Raw genomic sequence first — 19,623 nt, 5'->3', positions numbered from 1 at the left:
AGTGGATCGTCATCGCTGAAACTAGAAGGTTGGAGTTAGGGTTTAGCTTATTTCCGCCGGGTGGATACCGTATTCTGGTTTTACGCAGCATACGGCGCTAGTATCAGTATGTCTGGTAAGTTACAGCCGTATGTATCGAGATACGGGCGGTCTCATACCGTACCGATCTATGCATGCATGCTGATCCTGATCCTGCGACGGGGATAGCCAGTCGTGGCTATGCGCGCGTTAATCCATTGCCACGTTCTCGGATGGGGTGGGGACCAGGTTACATCTGGCCACGAGGAAATCGGAGCTAGACATCGTATATGCGTGGATGAATCATGAATTGGTTTCGGAGTCATCTTCGCCCCCGAGCTGCGAGCTGCGCTGAGTCGATGTCGCAAACGATGCAGTCTTGGATAGCTGATGGCCATCGTATGATCTCCGAAATAGCCTTGTCTGCCCTTTGCTGAGCAAACGAAATTGCATATTATCTAGGGATTGACTTTGTCAAGCTTCTTCCATCTCCCAAGCATCGCTCAGACTTGACTGTCTTCCCTCATTTTCTTCAAGTCCATTCCTTGAACCGACCATAGCAGTATGGTTTTCGCCTCTGCGTTTGGAGCCTCCTGGCCGGCTGGTCTGCTTGCTGCATTCGGCGCTGTGGCTGCTTCGGTTTGTCTACTCTTTTTGTCTTCATGCCCATGCTTATGATTGCAGACATTCGTATATGTCATCTACCAGCTCTGGTTCCATCCTTTGTCGAAATTCCCGGGCCCGTTCTGGGCCAAGATGACATGTCTCTATTCCGGCTATCACGCCTGGAAGGGAGATTTGCACCTGGACATGCTTAGATGCCACGAGAAATACGGTACTTGCTCTGATCCCCCCTCCACAGCACGCTCTAACATCTTGCCTTAGGAAATTATGTCCGCTACGCACCGAACCAGGTCCTCTTCAACACTTCCATTGGCCTTCACGGTACATCCACCTCTTCCAGCCATGCAAATTAGACTAACCGTCCAAGACATCTACGGCTTCGGGCGCAACACCCAGAAATCGAAGCTCTACAGCGCTATGGTTCACCGCGCCCCTAACACCCTTACACTCATCGACAAGAAGGCCCACGGCCGCAAGAGACGTATCATCAGTCAGGGTCTATCCGACGCTGCGCTGCGCCGATACCAGCCAGCCATCCTCAAGCACATCACCGAGCTCTGCACCGTGCTCACAGGAACTACTCCTGGAGAGTGGTCTATTCCGCGAAATGTCGCCCACTACTGTATGTCTCTACCCTTGTATCCCTCCGTCCCACAATTCTAACAGGTCAGTCAACTTCCTCACCTTCGACATCATGTCCGACGTCCTCTTCGGTGAGCACTACAACATGGTCACGAGCGAAGAAAATCGCTACGTCGTCAAAGCCATCGAGGACTCCAACGTCCGGACCTCCGTCCTCGCGCAAGCCCCGATCCTCGCCTTCCGCCGCTGGGACCGCAAGCTCTTCGCACAGTCCATCCTCGCCCGGAACAAGTTCATCCAGTTCGTCAACGCCCTCCTGCAACGCCGCTTCAAGGCCGCCAAGTCCGCCCGCCAGGACGTCTTCACCTTCCTCCTCGACGCAAAGGACCCCGAAACCCAGCAGAGTCTCTCCCTCGCTGAGATCGGCGCCGAGACTACCACCCTCGTCGTCGCCGGTACACACCCTTTCCTCCCTCCCTCCCTCCCTCCCCTCCTCCACATCCCCAAAATCCACACCCATACTAACACCGCTTCCAGGCTCTGACACCTCCTCCACCGCCTTCTCCTCCTGCCTGTTCTACCTCTCCCACAACAAAGAATGGTACGACAGGGCCGCCACGGAAGTACGCAACGCATTCACCTCCACCGAAGAAATCACCCTCGGCCCGCGCCTCTCCAGCTGCATCTACCTACGGGCCTGCATCGACGAATCCCTCCGTCTGTCCCCGCCCGCCGGCTCGGCGCTCTGGCGCGAAGTCGGTCCCGGCGGCGCCACCTTCGACGGCCACTTCGTGCCCGCGGGCTACGACGTCGGCACGGGCATCTACGCCATCCACCACAACGAAGACAACTACCCTGCTGCATTCAGCTTCCGGCCCGAGCGGTGGATTCTCTCCGGTGCCGAGGGCGATGTCTCTGCTGTCGGTGTTGCCGATAGAGAGAGTCTGTCTAAGGTCACTGCCGCGTTTAATCCCTTTAGTATCGGTCCTCGTGGCTGTATTGGGAAGGGGCTCGCGATTGCGGAGTTGACTCTGGGGTTGGCGACCATGCTCTGGAAGTATGATTTTGTGTTGAGTGATAAGATGCTGGATCTGGGGGCGGGGAGGAAGGGCTTGGGCGAGGGCAGGGAGAGGGAGACGGAGTATCAGCTTTATGATCATATTACGGCGTCGAAGGAGGGGCCTATGGTTAGTTTTAGGGAGAGGGTTTTGTAGGTGCTTGCTGCTTGGTATGGGGTTGGATGGGAAATTGGTTGGTTGCTTGGTTGCTTGGGTGCTTGACTTTGAGGCTTGGGTTGCGCTTGGTTCTTTATGTATGGTGCATAATGGTTGAATATATCGCTTTTTCTATGCCTTGTTGGCCTTCCTTTAGTCTGTAAGCCGGGGTTTTTTTGGTCGTATGGGTTACGGTTCACAGGCGGTATTTACGGGGTGATTTACACGTTCGTGCCCAAGGCCGCTGGCGATTTCTTGTTCACCTTGACCGTGTCTGGCAAATCGTTTTTGCCCGATGGCGGCTACAGCTTGCCGTAGGCATGCCTGACTGGTGTGTCTTGGCAATCACGTAGGCAAATTTTTGAACAAATCAATTTCGGATATAAGTGGTTTTGTTTTCTAGCCAGGAAGCAAAATCAATCCTTTTCCGATTATTCAATCAGTCTTGTGTTGGTTGTAAACTGTCTTGAGGTTTACTGCGGACAATGACCGGAATATATCTTAGCAGTCGGTGATTCGCCGAGCTCAGGATCGACGACCGCGTTCACCCAATGTGACGGCTTCTCTGAGGGAATAGCCATTGCCTTGGCCTTCTGTTCGTGGAGGTCCTTCAAGGAGAACTTGACTGAAATACAGAAAGCCACTAAACCCACCGAGTTGGAGATATCTAGGACTCTAGGAACAGGAAGACCGAATGCATGCATATTCGGAAAACAACAAAAAGAACACGCATTTACTAAACATGACATGAGAACTGTAGAAATCAATTGGAAATTAGAAATGATTCAATGTAAAAGTCACCAAACTGTATATAGACCTAACGACCTCAAGACAAGACACCAGAACAGCTGCCCATCTACTCCTTCTTATCATGAACCCCATTCGCAACACCATTACCCACCCCATTCGAAACCCCATTAGCAACCACCTTGGAAAAACCATTCAAACCCCCCTTAGTAACTGCAGGAACATCACCCCCCACAGCCCGATACTTCTCATACACGGTCTCCGGCGCCTTAACCGCCTCGACCCAGTGCGCAAAGAAGTCGCCGAAATCCCCCCGCTGGATGCCCTTCAACCGGGTCAACAACTCCAGACACAGCGGCCCACTCTCAAATTCGAGCTTCTCGCCGGTCGACCGCCGGGTGATCGAGCGAATGGGCACTACCGCGGCGGCTGTGCCCGCCGCAAGCACCTCCGTAAACTCGCCGACGGACGTCCAGGGGATCTGTCATCACGCACTCACTATCAGCATTGACCCACACACACACAATCCCACACACACCAGCCAAGAAAAGATCAAAACGGAAGAGAAAGAAAGAAAGAAGGACATACACTCCTCTTCTCCACCACCCACCCCATCGCCCTCGCAATCCCCTGCACCGAATCACTCGTGACACTCTCAATGACCGACTGACTATCGGGCACAACCAGCCTAACGCGTCCCTCCTCCTTCATAATCCCGAGGAAACTCGACGTCGAGAACTCGTCGATCTCCGTCTGCGTCGCACTATCCAAATGCAACGTCAACGGGAACCCCTCACTGCGCGCCTGCTCCGTGTACTTCATCACAGGCGCATAGTTGCCCCCCACCTTCGCGTTGCCGGTGCCGCGTGGCGCCGCGCGATCGAACTCCTCGATCACGATCGCGTCCGCTGCTCCCGTGCCGTGGTATGTGCCGAATGGCTGCACGTAGACGCAGAACAGGTAGTCGCGGGGTGGGGTCAGGGCGAAGTGGCCGCCGGTGCCGAAGGCGAGGGGCCGGATGTACAGTGCTGAGTTGGTGGTGTGCGGGGGCACGAATTCGGCGTTTTCGGACACGGCGAGGCGGATCGCGTCTAGGAAGAGCGGGGAGGGGATCGGGGGGATGGAGACTACGCTGGCGGAGTGGGACATGCGTGCGGCGTGCTTGTCGGGGCGGAAGAGCAGGATTTCTTCGTTGTTGTTGCGCGTTGCTTTGAGGCCTTCGTAGATTTGTTGCCCTGGTGGGGTCGGTTAGTGGGATGGGTTATTTCGGGGCAAGGGGGCAAGGGGGCAAGGGTACCGTAGTTCAGGCCCGGTGCCAGTCCGTGGATGCGCAGGTATGGGTCCCGCACGAAGGTCGGTGCTTGCCATGTTTTGGTCTCTGGGTCGAATTTGCATTCGACGTGGCCGTTGACTAGATGGTGTTAAACGGGTTGTGGGGGTGATGGGGTGATGGTGGGAGGGTTACCGATGTCGGTGACCGCGAGGCCGAGTTTGGACCATTCTGTTTATGTTAGCGATGGATAGCAGAGGGGAGGAGAGGCATACCGATGTCCGCTGCGGGAGGTGCGTAAGTCATTGTGTGGAGTGGTGGTGAGGATAAAAGGGTGGTGGTGGTGGTGGTGGAAAATTGACGTTGAATAACGAGACAGACGCAGGCAGAAAGGGAAGATAAAGGCGAGCTTGGCTACAGAAAAGATTGAAGCTCACTGAGCCAGAACACGAAGCCAAGATAGGGTTGGCCCCTGCCGAGCTCTGATATCCATACTCTGCTGCAGCAACAGCAGCTCGTACAGACGTGCATGACCGTGGGGGCGGTAGGTCTACGCGCAGCATAGTACCCGAGTCAGGAACCATCGTGTGTTTCATCGTGCGGCCTCGTGTTCGGAGGTAAATGGACGCATTGTTTATGTTGTGCTCGGCGGGATCGAGTTGTGCCGCAGCGCTGCAGCTGCGGCTAGCCGGGAATGGTTTGGTCGGGGATCTGCGTTTAAAGTGGATCTCGTGTCCGGAGGATATTGACCTCCTCACGGCTCCAGAGTGGAGACAGGAAACAGGTAGATCCTGAGGGCATGCTGACGTGAGAGCTGCAGAGTGATGAAATGATGCTTAACGGGTTTGGGGATGTAGTCGCGATGGATTTAGCTGCGGTTAGGCACGTTGAGATCGGCGGGGGGCGCCTGACTAGTGTATTGGAGTATTGTTACTGACCCGGCGACGTAATGGTACTGGTACAGATACTCATACATATACCCTTACAGATACCTGTATCTATACCCATACCGAGACCTATATCAATACCGCCCGATACTCATACATCCCCTGCAGATCCATGCCCTAATCCGCCAGCCACCTCTCGAGTCAGACAGCAACGTCAAGTCTACCGTAGCATCAACCTCCGCGTATACAGGACAAATGAATCATCGGAAACAAGAAATAGATTGAACACATCGCATCACATCACATCCACTGAACCCAACGAGGCAAAGACAACCAACCCACTAGCAACACCAACCACCCACCTCCGAGCCCTCCACCACCCACCACCCACCAGTCCAACTCACAGCCTCCCCCCCCTCTCATCAAACCGAACCTTCTCCCCACTCACCAACGAGTCCTGCAACGCCTTCGCAATCCTGACCGCATCCACCGCCCCCTGAATCCCCATCGGTAAATCACTCCCATCCAAACACGCCGCCGCAAACTCATTCACCTCATGCACAAACGCCAGCTCAAACCGCTCATAGTAATGGGCGGGCAACTCCCTCCTCGCCCCACTGGCATCGAATATCCCCACCAGGTTTTTCTGCGCCGTCCCGTTCACCACTAACTTGCCCTTTGTCCCGATAATCTCCGTCGTATCCTCCTGCCCCGCCGCCATCATCCGCGAGCAGTACAGATACGCGACCCGGCCGTCGTAGAACTCGATTATTCCCACCGCGTTGTCCGCGTCGTTGTATTGTTTTAGCTCTGGGTGCAGCGCCACGGTTCCGCTGGAGACGACGGATTTGACTGCGCTGGTGCCCGTGCTGCCGAAGAACCAGAGGATTAGGTCGATGTCGTGCACGGAGCAGTCCACGAAGATTCCGCCGGAGGTGGCCGCGAAGTTGACAAAGTTGCCTGTCGGGTCGATTTTGTCGCACGTCTGGCTCCGGATGATAGATGGCGTCCCGATTAGGCCGGCTGCTGTCTTAGCGTAGGCGTCGCGGTAGGAGTCGTCGAAGCGCCGTGAGAATCCGCACATTACTTTAAGTGACGGGTGGGCGAGGCTGCTGTCCACGACGGATTGGCACTAGATGCGTATGCGTATGTTAGGTTGGAGCACTAGAAGAGAGGAGGAAAGGGGGTTGGTGGACGTACGATGGCCGCGTCGGTGGAAAGCGGCTTCTCGCAGAGGACGTGCTTGCCCGCCTCAATGGCCTTGATGGCCTGTTCGGCGTGCACCGTCGTGATGGTGGATATGAGCACGGCTTCCAGCCCCGAGTGCGCGAGCATGGCGTCGTAGTCGCTGTAGATGGCCACGCCGTACGGGACCAGATTGGTCTCGGCCCATTCGACCTCAGCTGGATCTGGGGTGAAGGCGGCAACCAGGGTGGAGCGAGGCGAGCGGTGCAGAAGGTTCTGCGCGTGGCGCTTGCCCATGCGGCCAAGTCCGGCACAGGCGATTTGGAGGGTGCGAGGGGCCATTGTGACTGATGCGAGGTGATCTGATGCGATGTGATCTGATTGCGGTGGTCTGATGAGTGCATGGGAGGGAGAGGTCTCGTCGTATTTATGTTGTCGGGTTAGGGCTGCCGAGGCACCCGCGCTGGGGCCTACGGACAGAGGATGATGCACCACCACCTCGGTTACAAACATGTGCCATTCACCCCCCCTATGTCTACACTCTAGGCAAGCGACGTTGATGTAATTGGCATGGTGATGTCTGCAAGGAAGGACCTTGATGCTTTCGGACATGCTTGTACAGCGGTGTGTCAGACGCGTCGATCTGCGGTGAGTACTTTTGCAGCCGTTGCAGCGTATTTGAGAAGAAAGTCAATTCAGAAGAAACCTCATTTGAGCTATAGAATAAAAAGAATATAAAAGTCTAATACAGCAAGACTAAAGAGCAATACGAGACGAGACTAGAGACGTTACTGATGTTGAATCAGGACAGCCCGACAAAAGAAAAGAATAATCAACAACACGAGAGCCCATCTACCCAGCCCTAAGGCAGCCTCTGCTCCAGCGACACTTCCGACTCCGGCTCCAACCCAATCACCATGCGAAAGAAATTAGTCAGAGCTGAGCGCTGCTTACCCAGTGCATTAACGACGGGCACGCCTGGCGGAGTGATAGGAGCCTTGAGCATGTAACTCAAGAGGCTCAGCACACTATGGAAACCCTGGAACTCAGACGGAGACCCGTCCAATTCACGCCACGAGATGCGGGTCAGCATCTCGGTCAGAATGACCAGGTCAAGAATCAGCGGCGAGGCCAGCAGCGAGTCCTCGCACACGTTGAAGATGCTGATGGTCTGGTGTCCACCGAGGAAGATATCGGCATAGTATTCATCCAACGCGCGCTTGTTATCTCCCACCGCGGGGAGATACTTGATGACAACCGTATGATCTGGATGCTCCCCGGGCTTGTAAAGCACCGTATTGGCAGCCACCATGTCGTCGACGACATTGGACTTGGAGATCTCCTTCGACCGGAACTGCGCCGGCGCGCTCAGGTTGTATCCGTCGTTATTACCGAGGTGGTTGTAACTGGCGATCGATTTCACCCGGATCCCGGCATTCACGAGGAACTCCACCAGCGCCGCTTTCATCTTCGTCTGGCCAGATTTGAAGTCATCTCCACCAATGTAAGCTTTGTGTTGGGTCGCGAGATCGACCACGCCAGGAACGAACGTATTCTGCGGAGACCCGTTGATGAACGGGGCCTTCTCGAGGATACTCGCCACAGCGAAGACGGTCGAGGGCGAGACCTCCTCGTGTCCGTCCTCAATCGCCCGCAGCAGTTGCTCGGCAGTTTGGTTCACCCCCGGGATAATATCGGCGTAGCGCTCCGTGTTCGCAGTCCAGAGCACAATGACTGAATCGAGGCTGTGGTTGGCCTTGAACGCGCGTATATCGTGACGAATGCGGTCCACATGTGCCATGCAAGCCTTGCTCCCCTCGAGCACATTGTCCGCGCGCGCGCCCTGATTCGCGGCAATGAAGTCGGGATAGTAGATGCTGGGCAGGGGGCGGATGGCAGCAAGCTCCTTGCGGATCTGGTCCTTCAGGGTGGGCTCAAGGACACCCGCACGGTCTGCAGCATCGGCTAAATTCACCGAGCTGATGTCCCACCCCCCCACGACGAGGTCGTTCGGGTGAACCATGGGCAGGATGTCATGGAAGGGGATGTTCACGTCGAGACCCGTCTCCGGATCCACTCCCAGCTTGATGGTTGACCCCATCAAGAGAGACCCATAATAGTTGGCTGTCTGGGTGCCTTCGCGTGTCGCCCAGCTGAGCTTCGCCCGATTGGCGATGATCCCTGCCGTCACTGTCGTGCCGTTGTTTCCGCCCAGACCGACCAGCATGACACCCACGCGGGGCACCTGGTGCGCGATCTGGAACTCGTACGACTTTTCGTACGGGGTCGCGGTCAGCCCGGTATCGCCTTGGGTTACTTTGGTTCCCCGGTGGGTTGCGTGCGTGCGGATGTAGTCCTGGGTGTAAGACACGTTGGGTGAGTGGACTTTCACTGGCAGGTTGGAACCGCCTGGGGTAGGACCCGTGGTCATGGTGGAGCTGAATGAGGGAGCCATTGTGATGGGACTTAAGGACGTCGAGAGGGTAGTAAAGCCGATGCTCCGCCAAGGCGAGAAGGGCTTTGGAAGGGGTGGTGGGACCTGGGCATGTCAGTTGCGTGCTATACAGGGGATTTCTGTGCGGTTTTCGTACGAGTTGAGAAGATTGGCAAACGTTTTGGCGGTAGAGGACTCTGTGAGTCCAAGTGAATAGATAGTGGTGAATTGAGTATACAGACGATGAATGGAACTGGAGTTGATGATGATGATGATGATGATGATGAGAAGTCATTTAGCTACTGATTTCTCATTGTATTTATATTGCCATTCATCATCGCCAGCTTGAGGCTCCTCTCGGCTATACATCTTCTCACCGCGGCATGGTATTCTCATGTGTGCTTCTAACCGACATCCAGATACTCGGTAACCTTCATCACATTCTCCTCGATATACAACCTCATCCCCCCCTACCTTCTGTTCCATAAACTCGAGCAGAATGCACACCCAGGACGCCTCTCTGCTCCCTTCTTCCCACCCGGACAATCAATTCTCCACGCGAACTGCCTGGCCAGAGGCTAATCAATGAACCACGCAATGTGTGTCTGGGTGTCTCGGAGTGAGATGGTCTTCATTTTCCCGATATTGTGGCTTCATGCCACATGGCTGGCCTTGTGGTCCTCATAGGATGGTCGGTAGTTCTGCGCCCGCCCTGATGCAACGTCCACGAGGCTTGGCTGCCACGCGAGACTGAGATAAGGCTGCGTGCAGGGAATTCGATCCTGACTCGCGTAAATGTGAGGTCTAGAAGACTGGAAACTGGTATAGTATGTGATGTTGGTATGATATGTGTGTACGATATATATATGTTAGGTATGTATGGTATGTATGGTAGGTATGGTATGTATGTTATCATCGTAAGAGGGTCACTTACAGCAGTACGGTGGTAATCAACCCAGTACCGGGTCTCCCCCGGTAACTTTGCGAATCGCTCGCCGATGAGGAACCCCCAACCAGCCACCAGCAACGAGGTCCATGCATCGCCCGTGCAGAAGGATCCGAGTCTCCATCGTGGCAAGCATTCCGTATCAGTACGCCAGAAGGACTAACTAGCTCATGTTGGGTCGGAGTCGGAGACGATCGGAGACCAACTCGCTGATCCTGTTTCGGAGTCGGAGATGCCGTCTGGCCGGTCACATGATCATTTACGCAGAGCGACTGGACTGCGCAGGAGCTACTACCCTAGATCCTGCGGATGCTGACCGGTCTTCGCAGGTCCTTGATCTCTGCTGTCCCTGCTGGTCTTCTCTTTTTTCCCGACTGGACGTGGATAAACACAGCTGAGCTGCTGTGATCGAACATATCCTCGAGTGACGCGTTACTCGGTTCAGAACCACCAGCCGAAACCATGAATATGGAGATGTCATCCCTGCTCGACTCGTTTACCTGGCAAAACGCCCTCCTGGTGGCAGGAGGCGCCTACGTGCTGCTCAATATGAAAGGCGTGCCTTTCGTCTGGCATGTACGTCCACCCATCCATCCATCCCATCTTCCCCTCCCAATCAACCCCGAACCAACCCCCTAAGACTAAACACCTCAAAACCAGATCCGCCTCCTCAACTGCCTAAAAGAGCACATCATCCTGCACCGCGCGCGCAAACTCTCCATCACCACCCACGGCGCCCAATCCCTCTTCTATCCCGTGATAACCACCTCCTCGTCCCCGCTTCTCGAAATCGACTACAACCTCCACAAGTCCAACGCCACCTACTTCACCGACCTGGACATCAACCGTGTGCACCTGATTGCCACTCTGTTCAAGAACCAGCTCGCGCTGGGCTTTATGGGCGGGGATCTGGGTATTGCCCTCGGCTCGACTGCTTGTGTCTTTAAGAGGGAGATTAAGCCTTATCAGCGGTATGAGATTCACACGAGGGTGTTGTGTTGGGATGAGAAGTGGTTGTATTTTGTCAGTCATTTCGTGAAGGTGGGAGGGAAGGGGAGTGTGGTTTTTGAGGCGGGGGGGAAGGGAAGGAAAGGGATGGGCATGGGGAGGGCCGGGGATGTGGATGAGAAGAGGGTTTTGGCGTCTGCGATTACGAGGTATGTGTTTAAGAAGGGGAGGATTTCGGTCGCGCCGGAGAAGGTGTTGATGCAGGCGGGGCTGTTGCCTGAGGTGGATGGGAAGGGGGACGGGGACGGGTTCTGGACGTATGAGATGGTTGAGGAGGAGCGGAAGAGGGGGCTCGAGGTGGCCAAGTCGTTTCTTGCCCTGGATGCGTTGCATGGGACGTTCCGGGGGAATAGGAATGCGATTGGGGTGTTTTGATGTTAGGGCTATGAGGTGGGCTATGAGTCCGGCCGTATAGAGTATAGACGGGGGTGATGTTGATGAGATGATTGATATGGAATAGAATATCTCTTTCGATACAACTCTCCCACTTTGGACTATATAACCCCCAATTTCTCCTTGATCATTAATCTTCAAGGAGATTACAGGAGACAATGCCCTTCAGATCACTCCAAGTACAGCCTCTCTTGGTTGGTGCTGCCGCCGACGACTTCAACTCAGACGAACACACATAACACAATTTCATATTTAGGGAATACGCCCTCTACCAATCACACCAACCGCAGTAATGAGTGAGATTCCTAACCATATTATTCCAGAAGCAAATTCAACAGTAGATCATGGAACCACCGGAAATAAGATGAAATGATCAACTCCAATCTGAAACCAAGCGATATACCAACCCATCAAACCCGCCAACTCCGACTCCTAATCCGAAACGAGGTATATAATTATACGCAGAATCAACCATCAAAACCAACACTCAAAACCCCCAATCAAACCCCCACAACCACCCCCATCCCCTTAACCCTCTCCACGCCCCGTTCAACATCCAAATAATCCCTCCACTAAAAACACATCAGCACCCAGCCCAAACCCAAATCAACCACCGTCTCAACCCAGCTAAAAAAAAAAAGGCACTCACCTCAGACAAAACCCTCCCAGTAACCGGACTCTTCGTCAACCGAAACACATTCCGAAAATACTCCTCGGTAACCTCAAACGGCCTCGCCGTCAGATTCGGGATATATTTCCCCACCAGTCGCTCCGCGTCCAGCGTCTCCCGGTCGATGTACTTGTACAGACAGGCGCGGAAGGCTGTGATGCCGGGGCTGAGGAACGAGGAGTGGAAGGGCACGTCGATGCCCCGGAGGGGGACGGTGGCGATCCCCCGGGTTAGTTGGATGGGTTGGGGCTTGGATTTGGAGGCGCTGGCGCATTGGTGTAGGGTAGGGAGGATGGTCGAGGTGTGGGTGGTGATGGGGTGGGTTCCGGCTAGGAGGGGTTGGAATTCGGTGGGTCGCCGTTTGAGTTCGTTGATGAGGCTGGATAGGGTGTCTAGGGCGCGGAGCTGGGGGATATTGTTAGGATTTATGCAATGGGATGGAGATGGAGAGTGAATGGGGGAGGGGAGGGCTTACATCTCCCGCGCAGACGTATTGCGAGTTGGCCACGTTGTAGTTGACGATCTCGAGGAGCCAGCCGGTTTCGCTGGCGACGAGGGCGACCAGGTATCGAAGGCGTTCCTCGTTGAATGCTGACGGGTGTTAGCTACGAGAATCGGTTTGAAGGAAGAGACATACTCTTCGACAGTCTGCTCGGATCAACAGCACACATGGAGAAGTTAGATCTCCCCTGCTCGTCGCGCTCAACAGCCATCTGCATAGTCAGACCACGGTAGAAAACCACCGACACCAGACTCTCGATCGGCATAATCTCCGCGATCGCCGTCAAGGCAGAGTATTCCCCCAGCGAGTGGCCAGCAAAGCTGCAGTTATCGGCCAGCAGGCCGTTCGCTTTCATGTCTTCGATGATGGCCTTCTCCATCAGGGTCAATGCGGGCTGGGTGAACTGCGTGGAAGACAGCAGGCCCCCGCTAGACCGGAAGGTGTGCGACTTCGACTCCTCGGTGATATCCTTGAAGATCTTCTCGGATGTCGTGCGTCCGTCCGCGTGGATCATCTCGCAGCGCAGAGCCATGTAGTTTTCCCGTATGGCACGGCCTCGACTGCCTCCGAAGTGGATCTTCAGTTCCTTCGGATCGTTGCGGACGATGTCCGTGATGCGGAAACCTAGGGATATTAGCAAGATTATTACAAGAAAGGCCATTATACTCACCAAAATTTTCCAAGAAATGCGCATCCGCCAGATCCCACACCTTCCTCGCCGCAGGACTGGATGCATACAGATCCATCCCCATGCCCTTCTCCTGACTTCCCTGGCCGGTAAACAGGAAGGCCGTGCTGGGCTGTTCGATCTCGGCCTCAGCCACGATCAACTTATCGCCGGTCCCCGCGCGACGGGCCTCCGCATGGACCAGTTTGCGGCCGTTGACCATGCCGAGGTGCTGCAGAACCAACTCGACGTCGTCTCCCGGGAGAACCATCCCGACGAAGTTACATTGGTAGCTGCAAAACCCGCGGGATGTATCCGGGCAGGTGAGCTGCTCGAGCAGACTACGCACCTTGGCGCTCATGTGCATGCCGTGAGTGATTGTGTCGGGGAGTTCTGCGTATGCGGCGAAGGTTGGAGATACGTGGATAGGGTTGTAGTCCCCTGAGACGAGGGCGTACTCTTCGTTGGAAGAAGGTGAGTGGAACTGGATCTCGCCGCCACCGAGGGTAATCGGGGACTGGAAAAGGACGGGTTGCTCGACGAGGGTTCCGTGACGCTTGAGGTAGTCCATGATAGGGTTGCTGGTCGAGACGCCGATTGTGTGGTTGACGTAGGCCAGCTCGATGGTCTCGCCTGTCGGTGACCGACCGAATACAGCGCCGAAACATCTCTGCTGGCTGTAGACGGACTTGCTCTGGAATTGAACGTGGGTCTCCAGCTCGAAGGTGAGTTTGAAGCCTCGGAGATCCAGATCCGGGTTGTTGGGGGTAAACCAGGGCTTGGAGCGCAGGACAGCCACGTCTCTGGTGCTCGCCAGGTGCAGCTCCACTTTGGGCTCTTTCAGCTGCTGGAAGGCCGTGTTGTAGTCGTCGTAGCTGCCCCGGTACATAAACCGACTGACAATCTCCAAGATGTCGGCACCATCCCGGCTAATGACGGAGATAACTTCAACGATCTTGCCGGAGTCTTCGTTCAGGATGGCCCGGATATGAGCTCGGGACGAGAGCACGTCCCCTTCCTGCATCGGGGGCGAGCTGGCCAGTTGTCGGAATCCGTTCGACAGATGCACCAGCTTCATGAGATTGCCGCTGATGGTCTTCGCAAACAGGGGCTTCATGACGGACTTCCACGCAACAACGATCGCGTAGTCCATGGGCGCAGTCAGCTTCTGACTCTTGGATCGGACACCCGATACAGACAGTCTGCCGACGCAGTGGCTGAAATCCTTGATCTCAGCAGCCGTCAGAGTGACCGCATCACCGTGAAACACATCGCCCTGCGACAAGTCCCCGGCAGAGGTGAGTGGCTCGCCAAACCAGAGCTGGTGGTAGAAGTCCTTGACCCTGTCAATCTTGTCGGAGATGACTTCCCGGATAGGGGCGAAGGGGAATTCCGGGTGATGGCTGAACAAAAGCTCAAGACCTGCGGGAGCGCCGGTGAAGGTTCGGCTCTCGAAGAGGGTCGCCTTGATCAGATCTCGCTCCGTGAGACGGACCTCGACAACAGGGGTTTGGGTTAGAGAGTCTGGTGATCGCTCGAAGAGCCGGACGATGCACTGCTCGGCAGAGGTGCTCTCCTCGACCTCGACGTAGATGCCCTCTCGAGGGGCAAAGACCCTCTGGATCGGGTTTTCGACAAGGCTGTATCCCTGCACGATCGTCTTCTGACAGAAGAGAGTCTGTCTCCAGCCTTTCTGCGTACCCGCCAGTCGTGCCATCCAATCCTCGGTAGAAGGCATCTCTTCGTCGAGCGCCAGGGGCTCGTAGGTTCTGGTGAGAGAGATCTCGCTGGGCAGTTCGGCCATTCCATCCTCAGTCAAGGGCGTCTGGGGCTGGTCCTCGTCGTATCCCCCCTCGATGAGAGCCTTAACCCACTGAGCATGAATGCTATCCAGGAGATTCTTGATCGGCTCGTCGGCCATCTTTGTGTGTTTGGCTGCCACGGGCCCATGAAGAATGCAGGTTCGGCCAACATCCTGGCTCGGGACTGCCTGAACATCCTCCGACTGCCAGAGGGAGTCCTTCTTGAACCACACTTCAAACTCTTCATCGAGGACCGGGATGAACGGAACAGGCTTCTGGCCGCGTCTCCGACACAGGTGAAGGAACATCTGGATGCTGGGCGTGTCCATCAGCTGCGAGACGGCCTTGGGATAGCTGGTTAGGAACTTCTCAATCGCCAGAAACGGTTCATGGATTTGTTCAACGGACAGCCAGAACCGTGGCGTGGAAACATCCGTCGAGTCGCTGACAACATCCTCCACCCATTGAAGAAAGTCGAAGCTCAATTGCTGCAGGCTGTGGTGCACCCACCGCGCTTGGTGTTTGACGTAGAGCAGCTCAGCCATTCTCTTGACCACGCCAGCGAGGGTCATCTCGCTCAACTCGCACGCATTTCCGTTTGCGTCCCGTCCGAACCAGACCTTCTGGAAGTCCTTGTTCAGTCCGTCGATAACTCGCTGCCTGTTCTCTTGCAAGAACGCAACACGGGCCGTCTTGTCGGCAATGCTGAACACGGTGCGATCCATCTCCGCCCAGAACAGGACTCCGCGCGTGGCAATCTTGTGGATGGGCTCGCCCATCTCGGACCGAACAGTGATGATTCCTCCCGTCGGCCGGGTGTACGTCTGGTCCCAAACTGCATCGTCCACACCGGGAATATCCACGATCAACTGCTTGGCCTCGATGCTGGTGTGGGCCTCCTTGACCGTCATGACCCGGCTACCAAGCAGGATACCGTCGAACGGCATCAGCGAAGCGGCATTGAAAGCCTTCGTCCATTCACCAGTCAAGTAGGGCAGCGTATCATCCGCACCCCCGAACCCGCTACCAGCGACGAGGATGATATTCTTGCATGACCGGATACGCGCATACATCTCCAGGATGGGCTCGTGGAAATCCTCATAGGAGTGATGACCTCCTCCCCGCCCACCAGTCCACTGGAGCATTATCGGGAACGACATATTCTCCCGGGCAATGTCGATGACCTGCTGGATCGCCTCGGCAGACCCCGGCTTGAACGCAATATGCCTCAGCCCGAGCGTCTCGATATACTCGTTCGCCACGTCAACGGAGGGCACACCCGCCCCGATGGCGATCCCATCGATTGGGACCCCCTTCGCGCGCAGCTCCTGCAGCATGGGGATCTGCCACCGGACCGAGTTCGGACTCGCGTAGATGATGTTGCACGTAACCCCCCGTCCAGGCACGCCATTGTGAACGATCTTGTTGATCGCTTCCTCCATCGCAACCTTGTTGTAGTACCCTCCTCCTGCCAGCTCGATGTGGTATCCGGCATTCATGGTCGCGGAGACAAAGTCCCACGGCACAGTCGTGGGCGTCATACCCGCCACCATGATGGGGGGCAGTCCAAGCAGCTCCGTGAACTTGGTCTGAACAATAGCGCCGTTCGACGCATCTCGAGTCAACCGGGGCTTATACGTCTCCGCCCAGTTCTCGGCATAGACGACAGGGTAGTCCGGGTCATGGTTGAACAGCTCGCCCTTGTTGCCGTACTCCTCGCTCTGCCTCATCGAGGCGCCCAGGATGAGTCGCACCCCCTGGCCCGCCTTGTTGTGCATTGTCGCGACTCCCACGCCGGCACTTCCCCCCGGTCCGAAGTCAATCATGTGGGTGGCTTCCGGGAAGGCGGTCGCTTTCTCCCAGTGCACTGGCTCGTGGGCAATCATGCGCACGATCTCCGGGATGAGGTTGCGGTCGGCATGGATGCGCATATCATGGCCATCGGTCGTGGCGTACAGCGGGATGCGGAGCTGGTCGCCGGTGATGTTCAGGTCGCCGAGATCATGGACGACCATTGCGGTGACTTCTTCCAGATACGTGCTGTGGAAGGGTGCCGTGATGGGGAGGAAGCGGTGGTCGATCTTGGGTCGTCGCTTGCTGGCGGCCATCTGGGCTTCCCTGCTTGTCTTGGACGGCTTCAGGCCGCGCAGGTGGCGACTCAGCCCGTACAGACTGAGTGGGGGACCTGCCACGACCAGGTTCGTAGGCCCGTTGAAGAGCGAGACGGCCACATGGGACTCAGTCGGAAGGTAGCTGTTGACCTTGTCGATGATCTTCTGTAGCTGGCCGTATCTGAGGTTGCGTACCCGCAGCATGGGACTCAGTGCACCTTCTCCGTTGTCTTCGGCATCCTGACGGATCGACTCCGGGATGAACTGGGGCGGGTACGTCTCATGGCTGCGGCAGGCAATGTAGAAGAGGATCCGGAGGGCATCGAGGGCATATCGATGGAAATCCTCCCAGGTGTCGGAGATGGAAGTCACCATGGCGAGGACGATACCTTGTGAATGACCCGTCACGCCGGATAGATGCGCGTGCATCTCGCGAGGTGAGAGGCCCATGGTCTGGCATGCCACGATAAAGTGGCAGATCTGCAGCAGACCGATCAGGGGCATGCTGACCGGGGCAGAGAGCAGGTAGGAGGATTCAGGCTCGGACCCGGGCTTCTCCAGCCAATCCATGAGTGAGAATCCACTCCTGAAATGTCTCTTGACATCTGGCTTGGCAGCAAGGTCTTGAAGTAGACGAGCTCCAGAGAACACCCAGCGTCGGAGGATATCTGTGTATGTATGGTAAGTCTCCTTCAAGTCGTCGAAGTATTTCTCATCGTTGCCTTGGCCGCCAAACAGGGCGTAGATGCGTGATGGGCCATCGGTGGCAGATTGCAGGAGGAGGGATCGCTGGTGTCTTGGTTTGCGACTGAGGGCGCCCATGGCCGCGAAGTATGTCTTGATGATGGGGCTCTTTTGCTGGATGTCGCGGTTGGATACGGCGGCGTGGACATCGTTTCCGCCGAGGCAGTCTTGCTCGAAGGCGTCTAGCAGGGTCTCGAGGAAGTGGAGTGTTGTGGCCGCGTCGTCGATGTCTGTGTCGTCGCTGGAGCGAGTGGTGCAGAAGTGAATGAACTCGGCGACGAGGCCTTCCTTGATGGAGATGTCATTCACTGGTGTGGAGGAGGGCAGCCCCTCTGAGAACTGCTTCCACAGCTGGCTGCCAACGGCAAACTGTGATGCAGCAAGAGTGATTCGCGTGTCGACGGACTCATAGCTGGCGACCAACGACCGTTTGTCGCCGGCGACTGAGGACGGTCGAGAGATCTCAGGAGTGAGGCCCGCGAACTCGGAGCCCAAGCTCGACAAAGGGGTCTTGATGCCCGTCATGATGGACTATGTGTAGAGAGAGACTAGAATTGAATCTAGGAGATGGGACTCGAGACAGATGTCTGCCCATGTGTTATATCACACCACTCCTCCTCCTCCCCCTCCTCCTCGTCGGGAGATAAGCCCGGAGCAATGGAGTCACCGCAACGCAACGGAGCGGGGGCAGGATCGGAGGCCTGAGTCGGGAGGTCGCATGGCTCAGCTGTGTCGAAGCCACCAGGAACACGAGAGCTCCCCTGCAGCGTAAATATGCAGGTTGCAGGATGCAACACGGCGGAGAAAGATGTACATACTTACTGTACGTGATGTTGATGAAGAACTGTATGTATGTCATGACGGACGTATGTTATGACGGACTGTATTGTCTGAAATAATGTATCGTGGTATTTCATACCAGAATACCACCTGTACCTGACAGCGTACCGTACAGTCTGTGGGGCGCGGTCAACCCCCATCCCCAGCACCAGCCTATCAAGGGCCCGGAACCCGCGGAAAAGCCGGACAGCCAGGAACTCCGATCCCGCCCGGGAGATCCGCCAATGACAGCGGCGACCATCGCCTCGCATCCTTCGATGATACTAACGCGCCCTGATGTCGGGCGTTACTCTGCACCCGCCCTGCCCATTGACCGTGCTGCTGTCACTGTCACCGTCAGATGGAGTCGAGTCGATGTATCGTCTCACCATACGGCGTGGCGCAAGGATGCATCCCCCTGTTGAACACCCCCCTCCTCCTGGAACATTCCGGCCCCAACGCCAAGCACCCCTGTCTTGGAGAACGTGGCACACACGTTTATGGAAGGGTCCGCGAGGCTTTCGAACGGTCGACTCCAGCCGCTAGGAGGGCTTTATTTCCGAGGCCTTTTACGCCTCCTTCTCCAAATAGCTTTTCCCTGAAGACTTCCTACACATCGCTATTGGTCGGGGCACAGGCTTAGCCCTCTGCCAATCGCTTCCCACGTGGCCGATTGGACTCCCTTCATCACGAACTGTACATGTCCACGCCTCGCCTCGACTCGCCTCGCTGATCTATTCCGTTTCCCCTGGATCTGCGGATGAAATTTCCACCGGGTCGTATTGCGGCACGGCAGCCCTGACCAGATACAGCCTCGCTCATTTCGGCGGTCGGCGCCGATCTCCGGGAGCTGATTATCAGCCATCTCATCTTTTGATATTATTGCCGGCTTAACAATTTGCCCCTGTGCTTTGGAATCAAACAGCACAACATAACTAACATAATCTCAAACTCCCCCCATCAAAACGATGACATCATCTCTCTCCTGTAACTACTACCC

The 19,623-nt window shown here is 55.9% G+C and overlaps 6 protein-coding genes across 6 annotated transcripts; 2 read left to right on the top strand and 4 right to left on the bottom strand.

Annotated features, from left to right (window-relative positions):
- Positions 1-582: 582 nt before the first annotated feature.
- On the top strand, positions 583-2,438 carry BO70DRAFT_332284 (cytochrome P450; the record flags this gene model as incomplete). The annotated part of the gene is made up of 7 exons (XM_025540912.1): positions 583-657; positions 703-853; positions 904-963; positions 1,010-1,264; positions 1,314-1,679; positions 1,762-2,144; positions 2,178-2,438. The coding sequence occupies 7 exons, from the start codon at positions 583-585 to the stop codon at positions 2,436-2,438; spliced, it is 1,551 nt and encodes a 516-aa protein (XP_025401321.1).
- An 856-nt stretch (positions 2,439-3,294) lies between these two features.
- On the bottom strand, positions 3,295-4,761 carry BO70DRAFT_385742 (branched-chain amino acid aminotransferase; the record flags this gene model as incomplete). Its single annotated transcript, XM_025545760.1, has 5 exons — positions 3,295-3,666; positions 3,774-4,420; positions 4,483-4,596; positions 4,651-4,686; positions 4,731-4,761. 5 exons carry the CDS (start codon positions 4,759-4,761, stop codon positions 3,295-3,297), a joined length of 1,200 nt encoding a protein of 399 aa, XP_025401320.1.
- Positions 4,762-5,742: 981 nt separating this feature from the next.
- Positions 5,743-6,898, bottom strand: BO70DRAFT_332279 (NAD binding Rossmann fold oxidoreductase; the record flags this gene model as incomplete). Its single annotated transcript, XM_025540911.1, has 2 exons — positions 6,543-6,898; positions 5,743-6,474 (listed from the first exon to the last, which is right to left on the bottom strand). The coding sequence occupies exons 1-2, from the start codon at positions 6,867-6,869 to the stop codon at positions 5,743-5,745; spliced, it is 1,059 nt and encodes a 352-aa protein (XP_025401319.1). The 5' UTR covers positions 6,870-6,898.
- Positions 6,899-7,389: 491 nt separating this feature from the next.
- BO70DRAFT_369456 (inositol-3-phosphate synthase) lies at positions 7,390-8,958 on the bottom strand (the record flags this gene model as incomplete). Its single annotated transcript, XM_025544681.1, has 1 exon — positions 7,390-8,958. One exon carries the CDS (start codon positions 8,956-8,958, stop codon positions 7,390-7,392), a length of 1,569 nt encoding a protein of 522 aa, XP_025401318.1.
- Positions 8,959-10,244: 1,286 nt separating this feature from the next.
- Positions 10,245-11,290, top strand: BO70DRAFT_427379 (acyl-CoA thioesterase; the record flags this gene model as incomplete). Its single annotated transcript, XM_025547879.1, has 2 exons — positions 10,245-10,483; positions 10,568-11,290. Exons 1-2 carry the CDS (start codon positions 10,370-10,372, stop codon positions 11,288-11,290), a joined length of 837 nt encoding a protein of 278 aa, XP_025401317.1. The 5' UTR covers positions 10,245-10,369.
- Positions 11,291-11,808: 518 nt separating this feature from the next.
- BO70DRAFT_421111 (beta subunit of fatty acid synthase) lies at positions 11,809-18,329 on the bottom strand (the record flags this gene model as incomplete). The annotated part of the gene is made up of 5 exons (XM_025547527.1): positions 11,809-11,880; positions 11,958-12,383; positions 12,454-12,569; positions 12,616-13,104; positions 13,151-18,329. The coding sequence occupies 5 exons, from the start codon at positions 18,327-18,329 to the stop codon at positions 11,809-11,811; spliced, it is 6,282 nt and encodes a 2,093-aa protein (XP_025401316.1).
- Between the last annotated feature and the right edge of the window lie 1,294 nt (positions 18,330-19,623).

Source organism: Aspergillus heteromorphus (genome assembly GCF_003184545.1).
Source record: "Aspergillus heteromorphus CBS 117.55 chromosome Unknown BO70scaffold_6, whole genome shotgun sequence".
NCBI lineage: Eukaryota > Fungi > Ascomycota > Eurotiomycetes > Eurotiales > Aspergillaceae > Aspergillus > Aspergillus heteromorphus.
The sequence above is the reverse complement of the archived record's forward strand: the minus strand, read 5'-3'. Positions and strand labels throughout refer to the sequence as shown.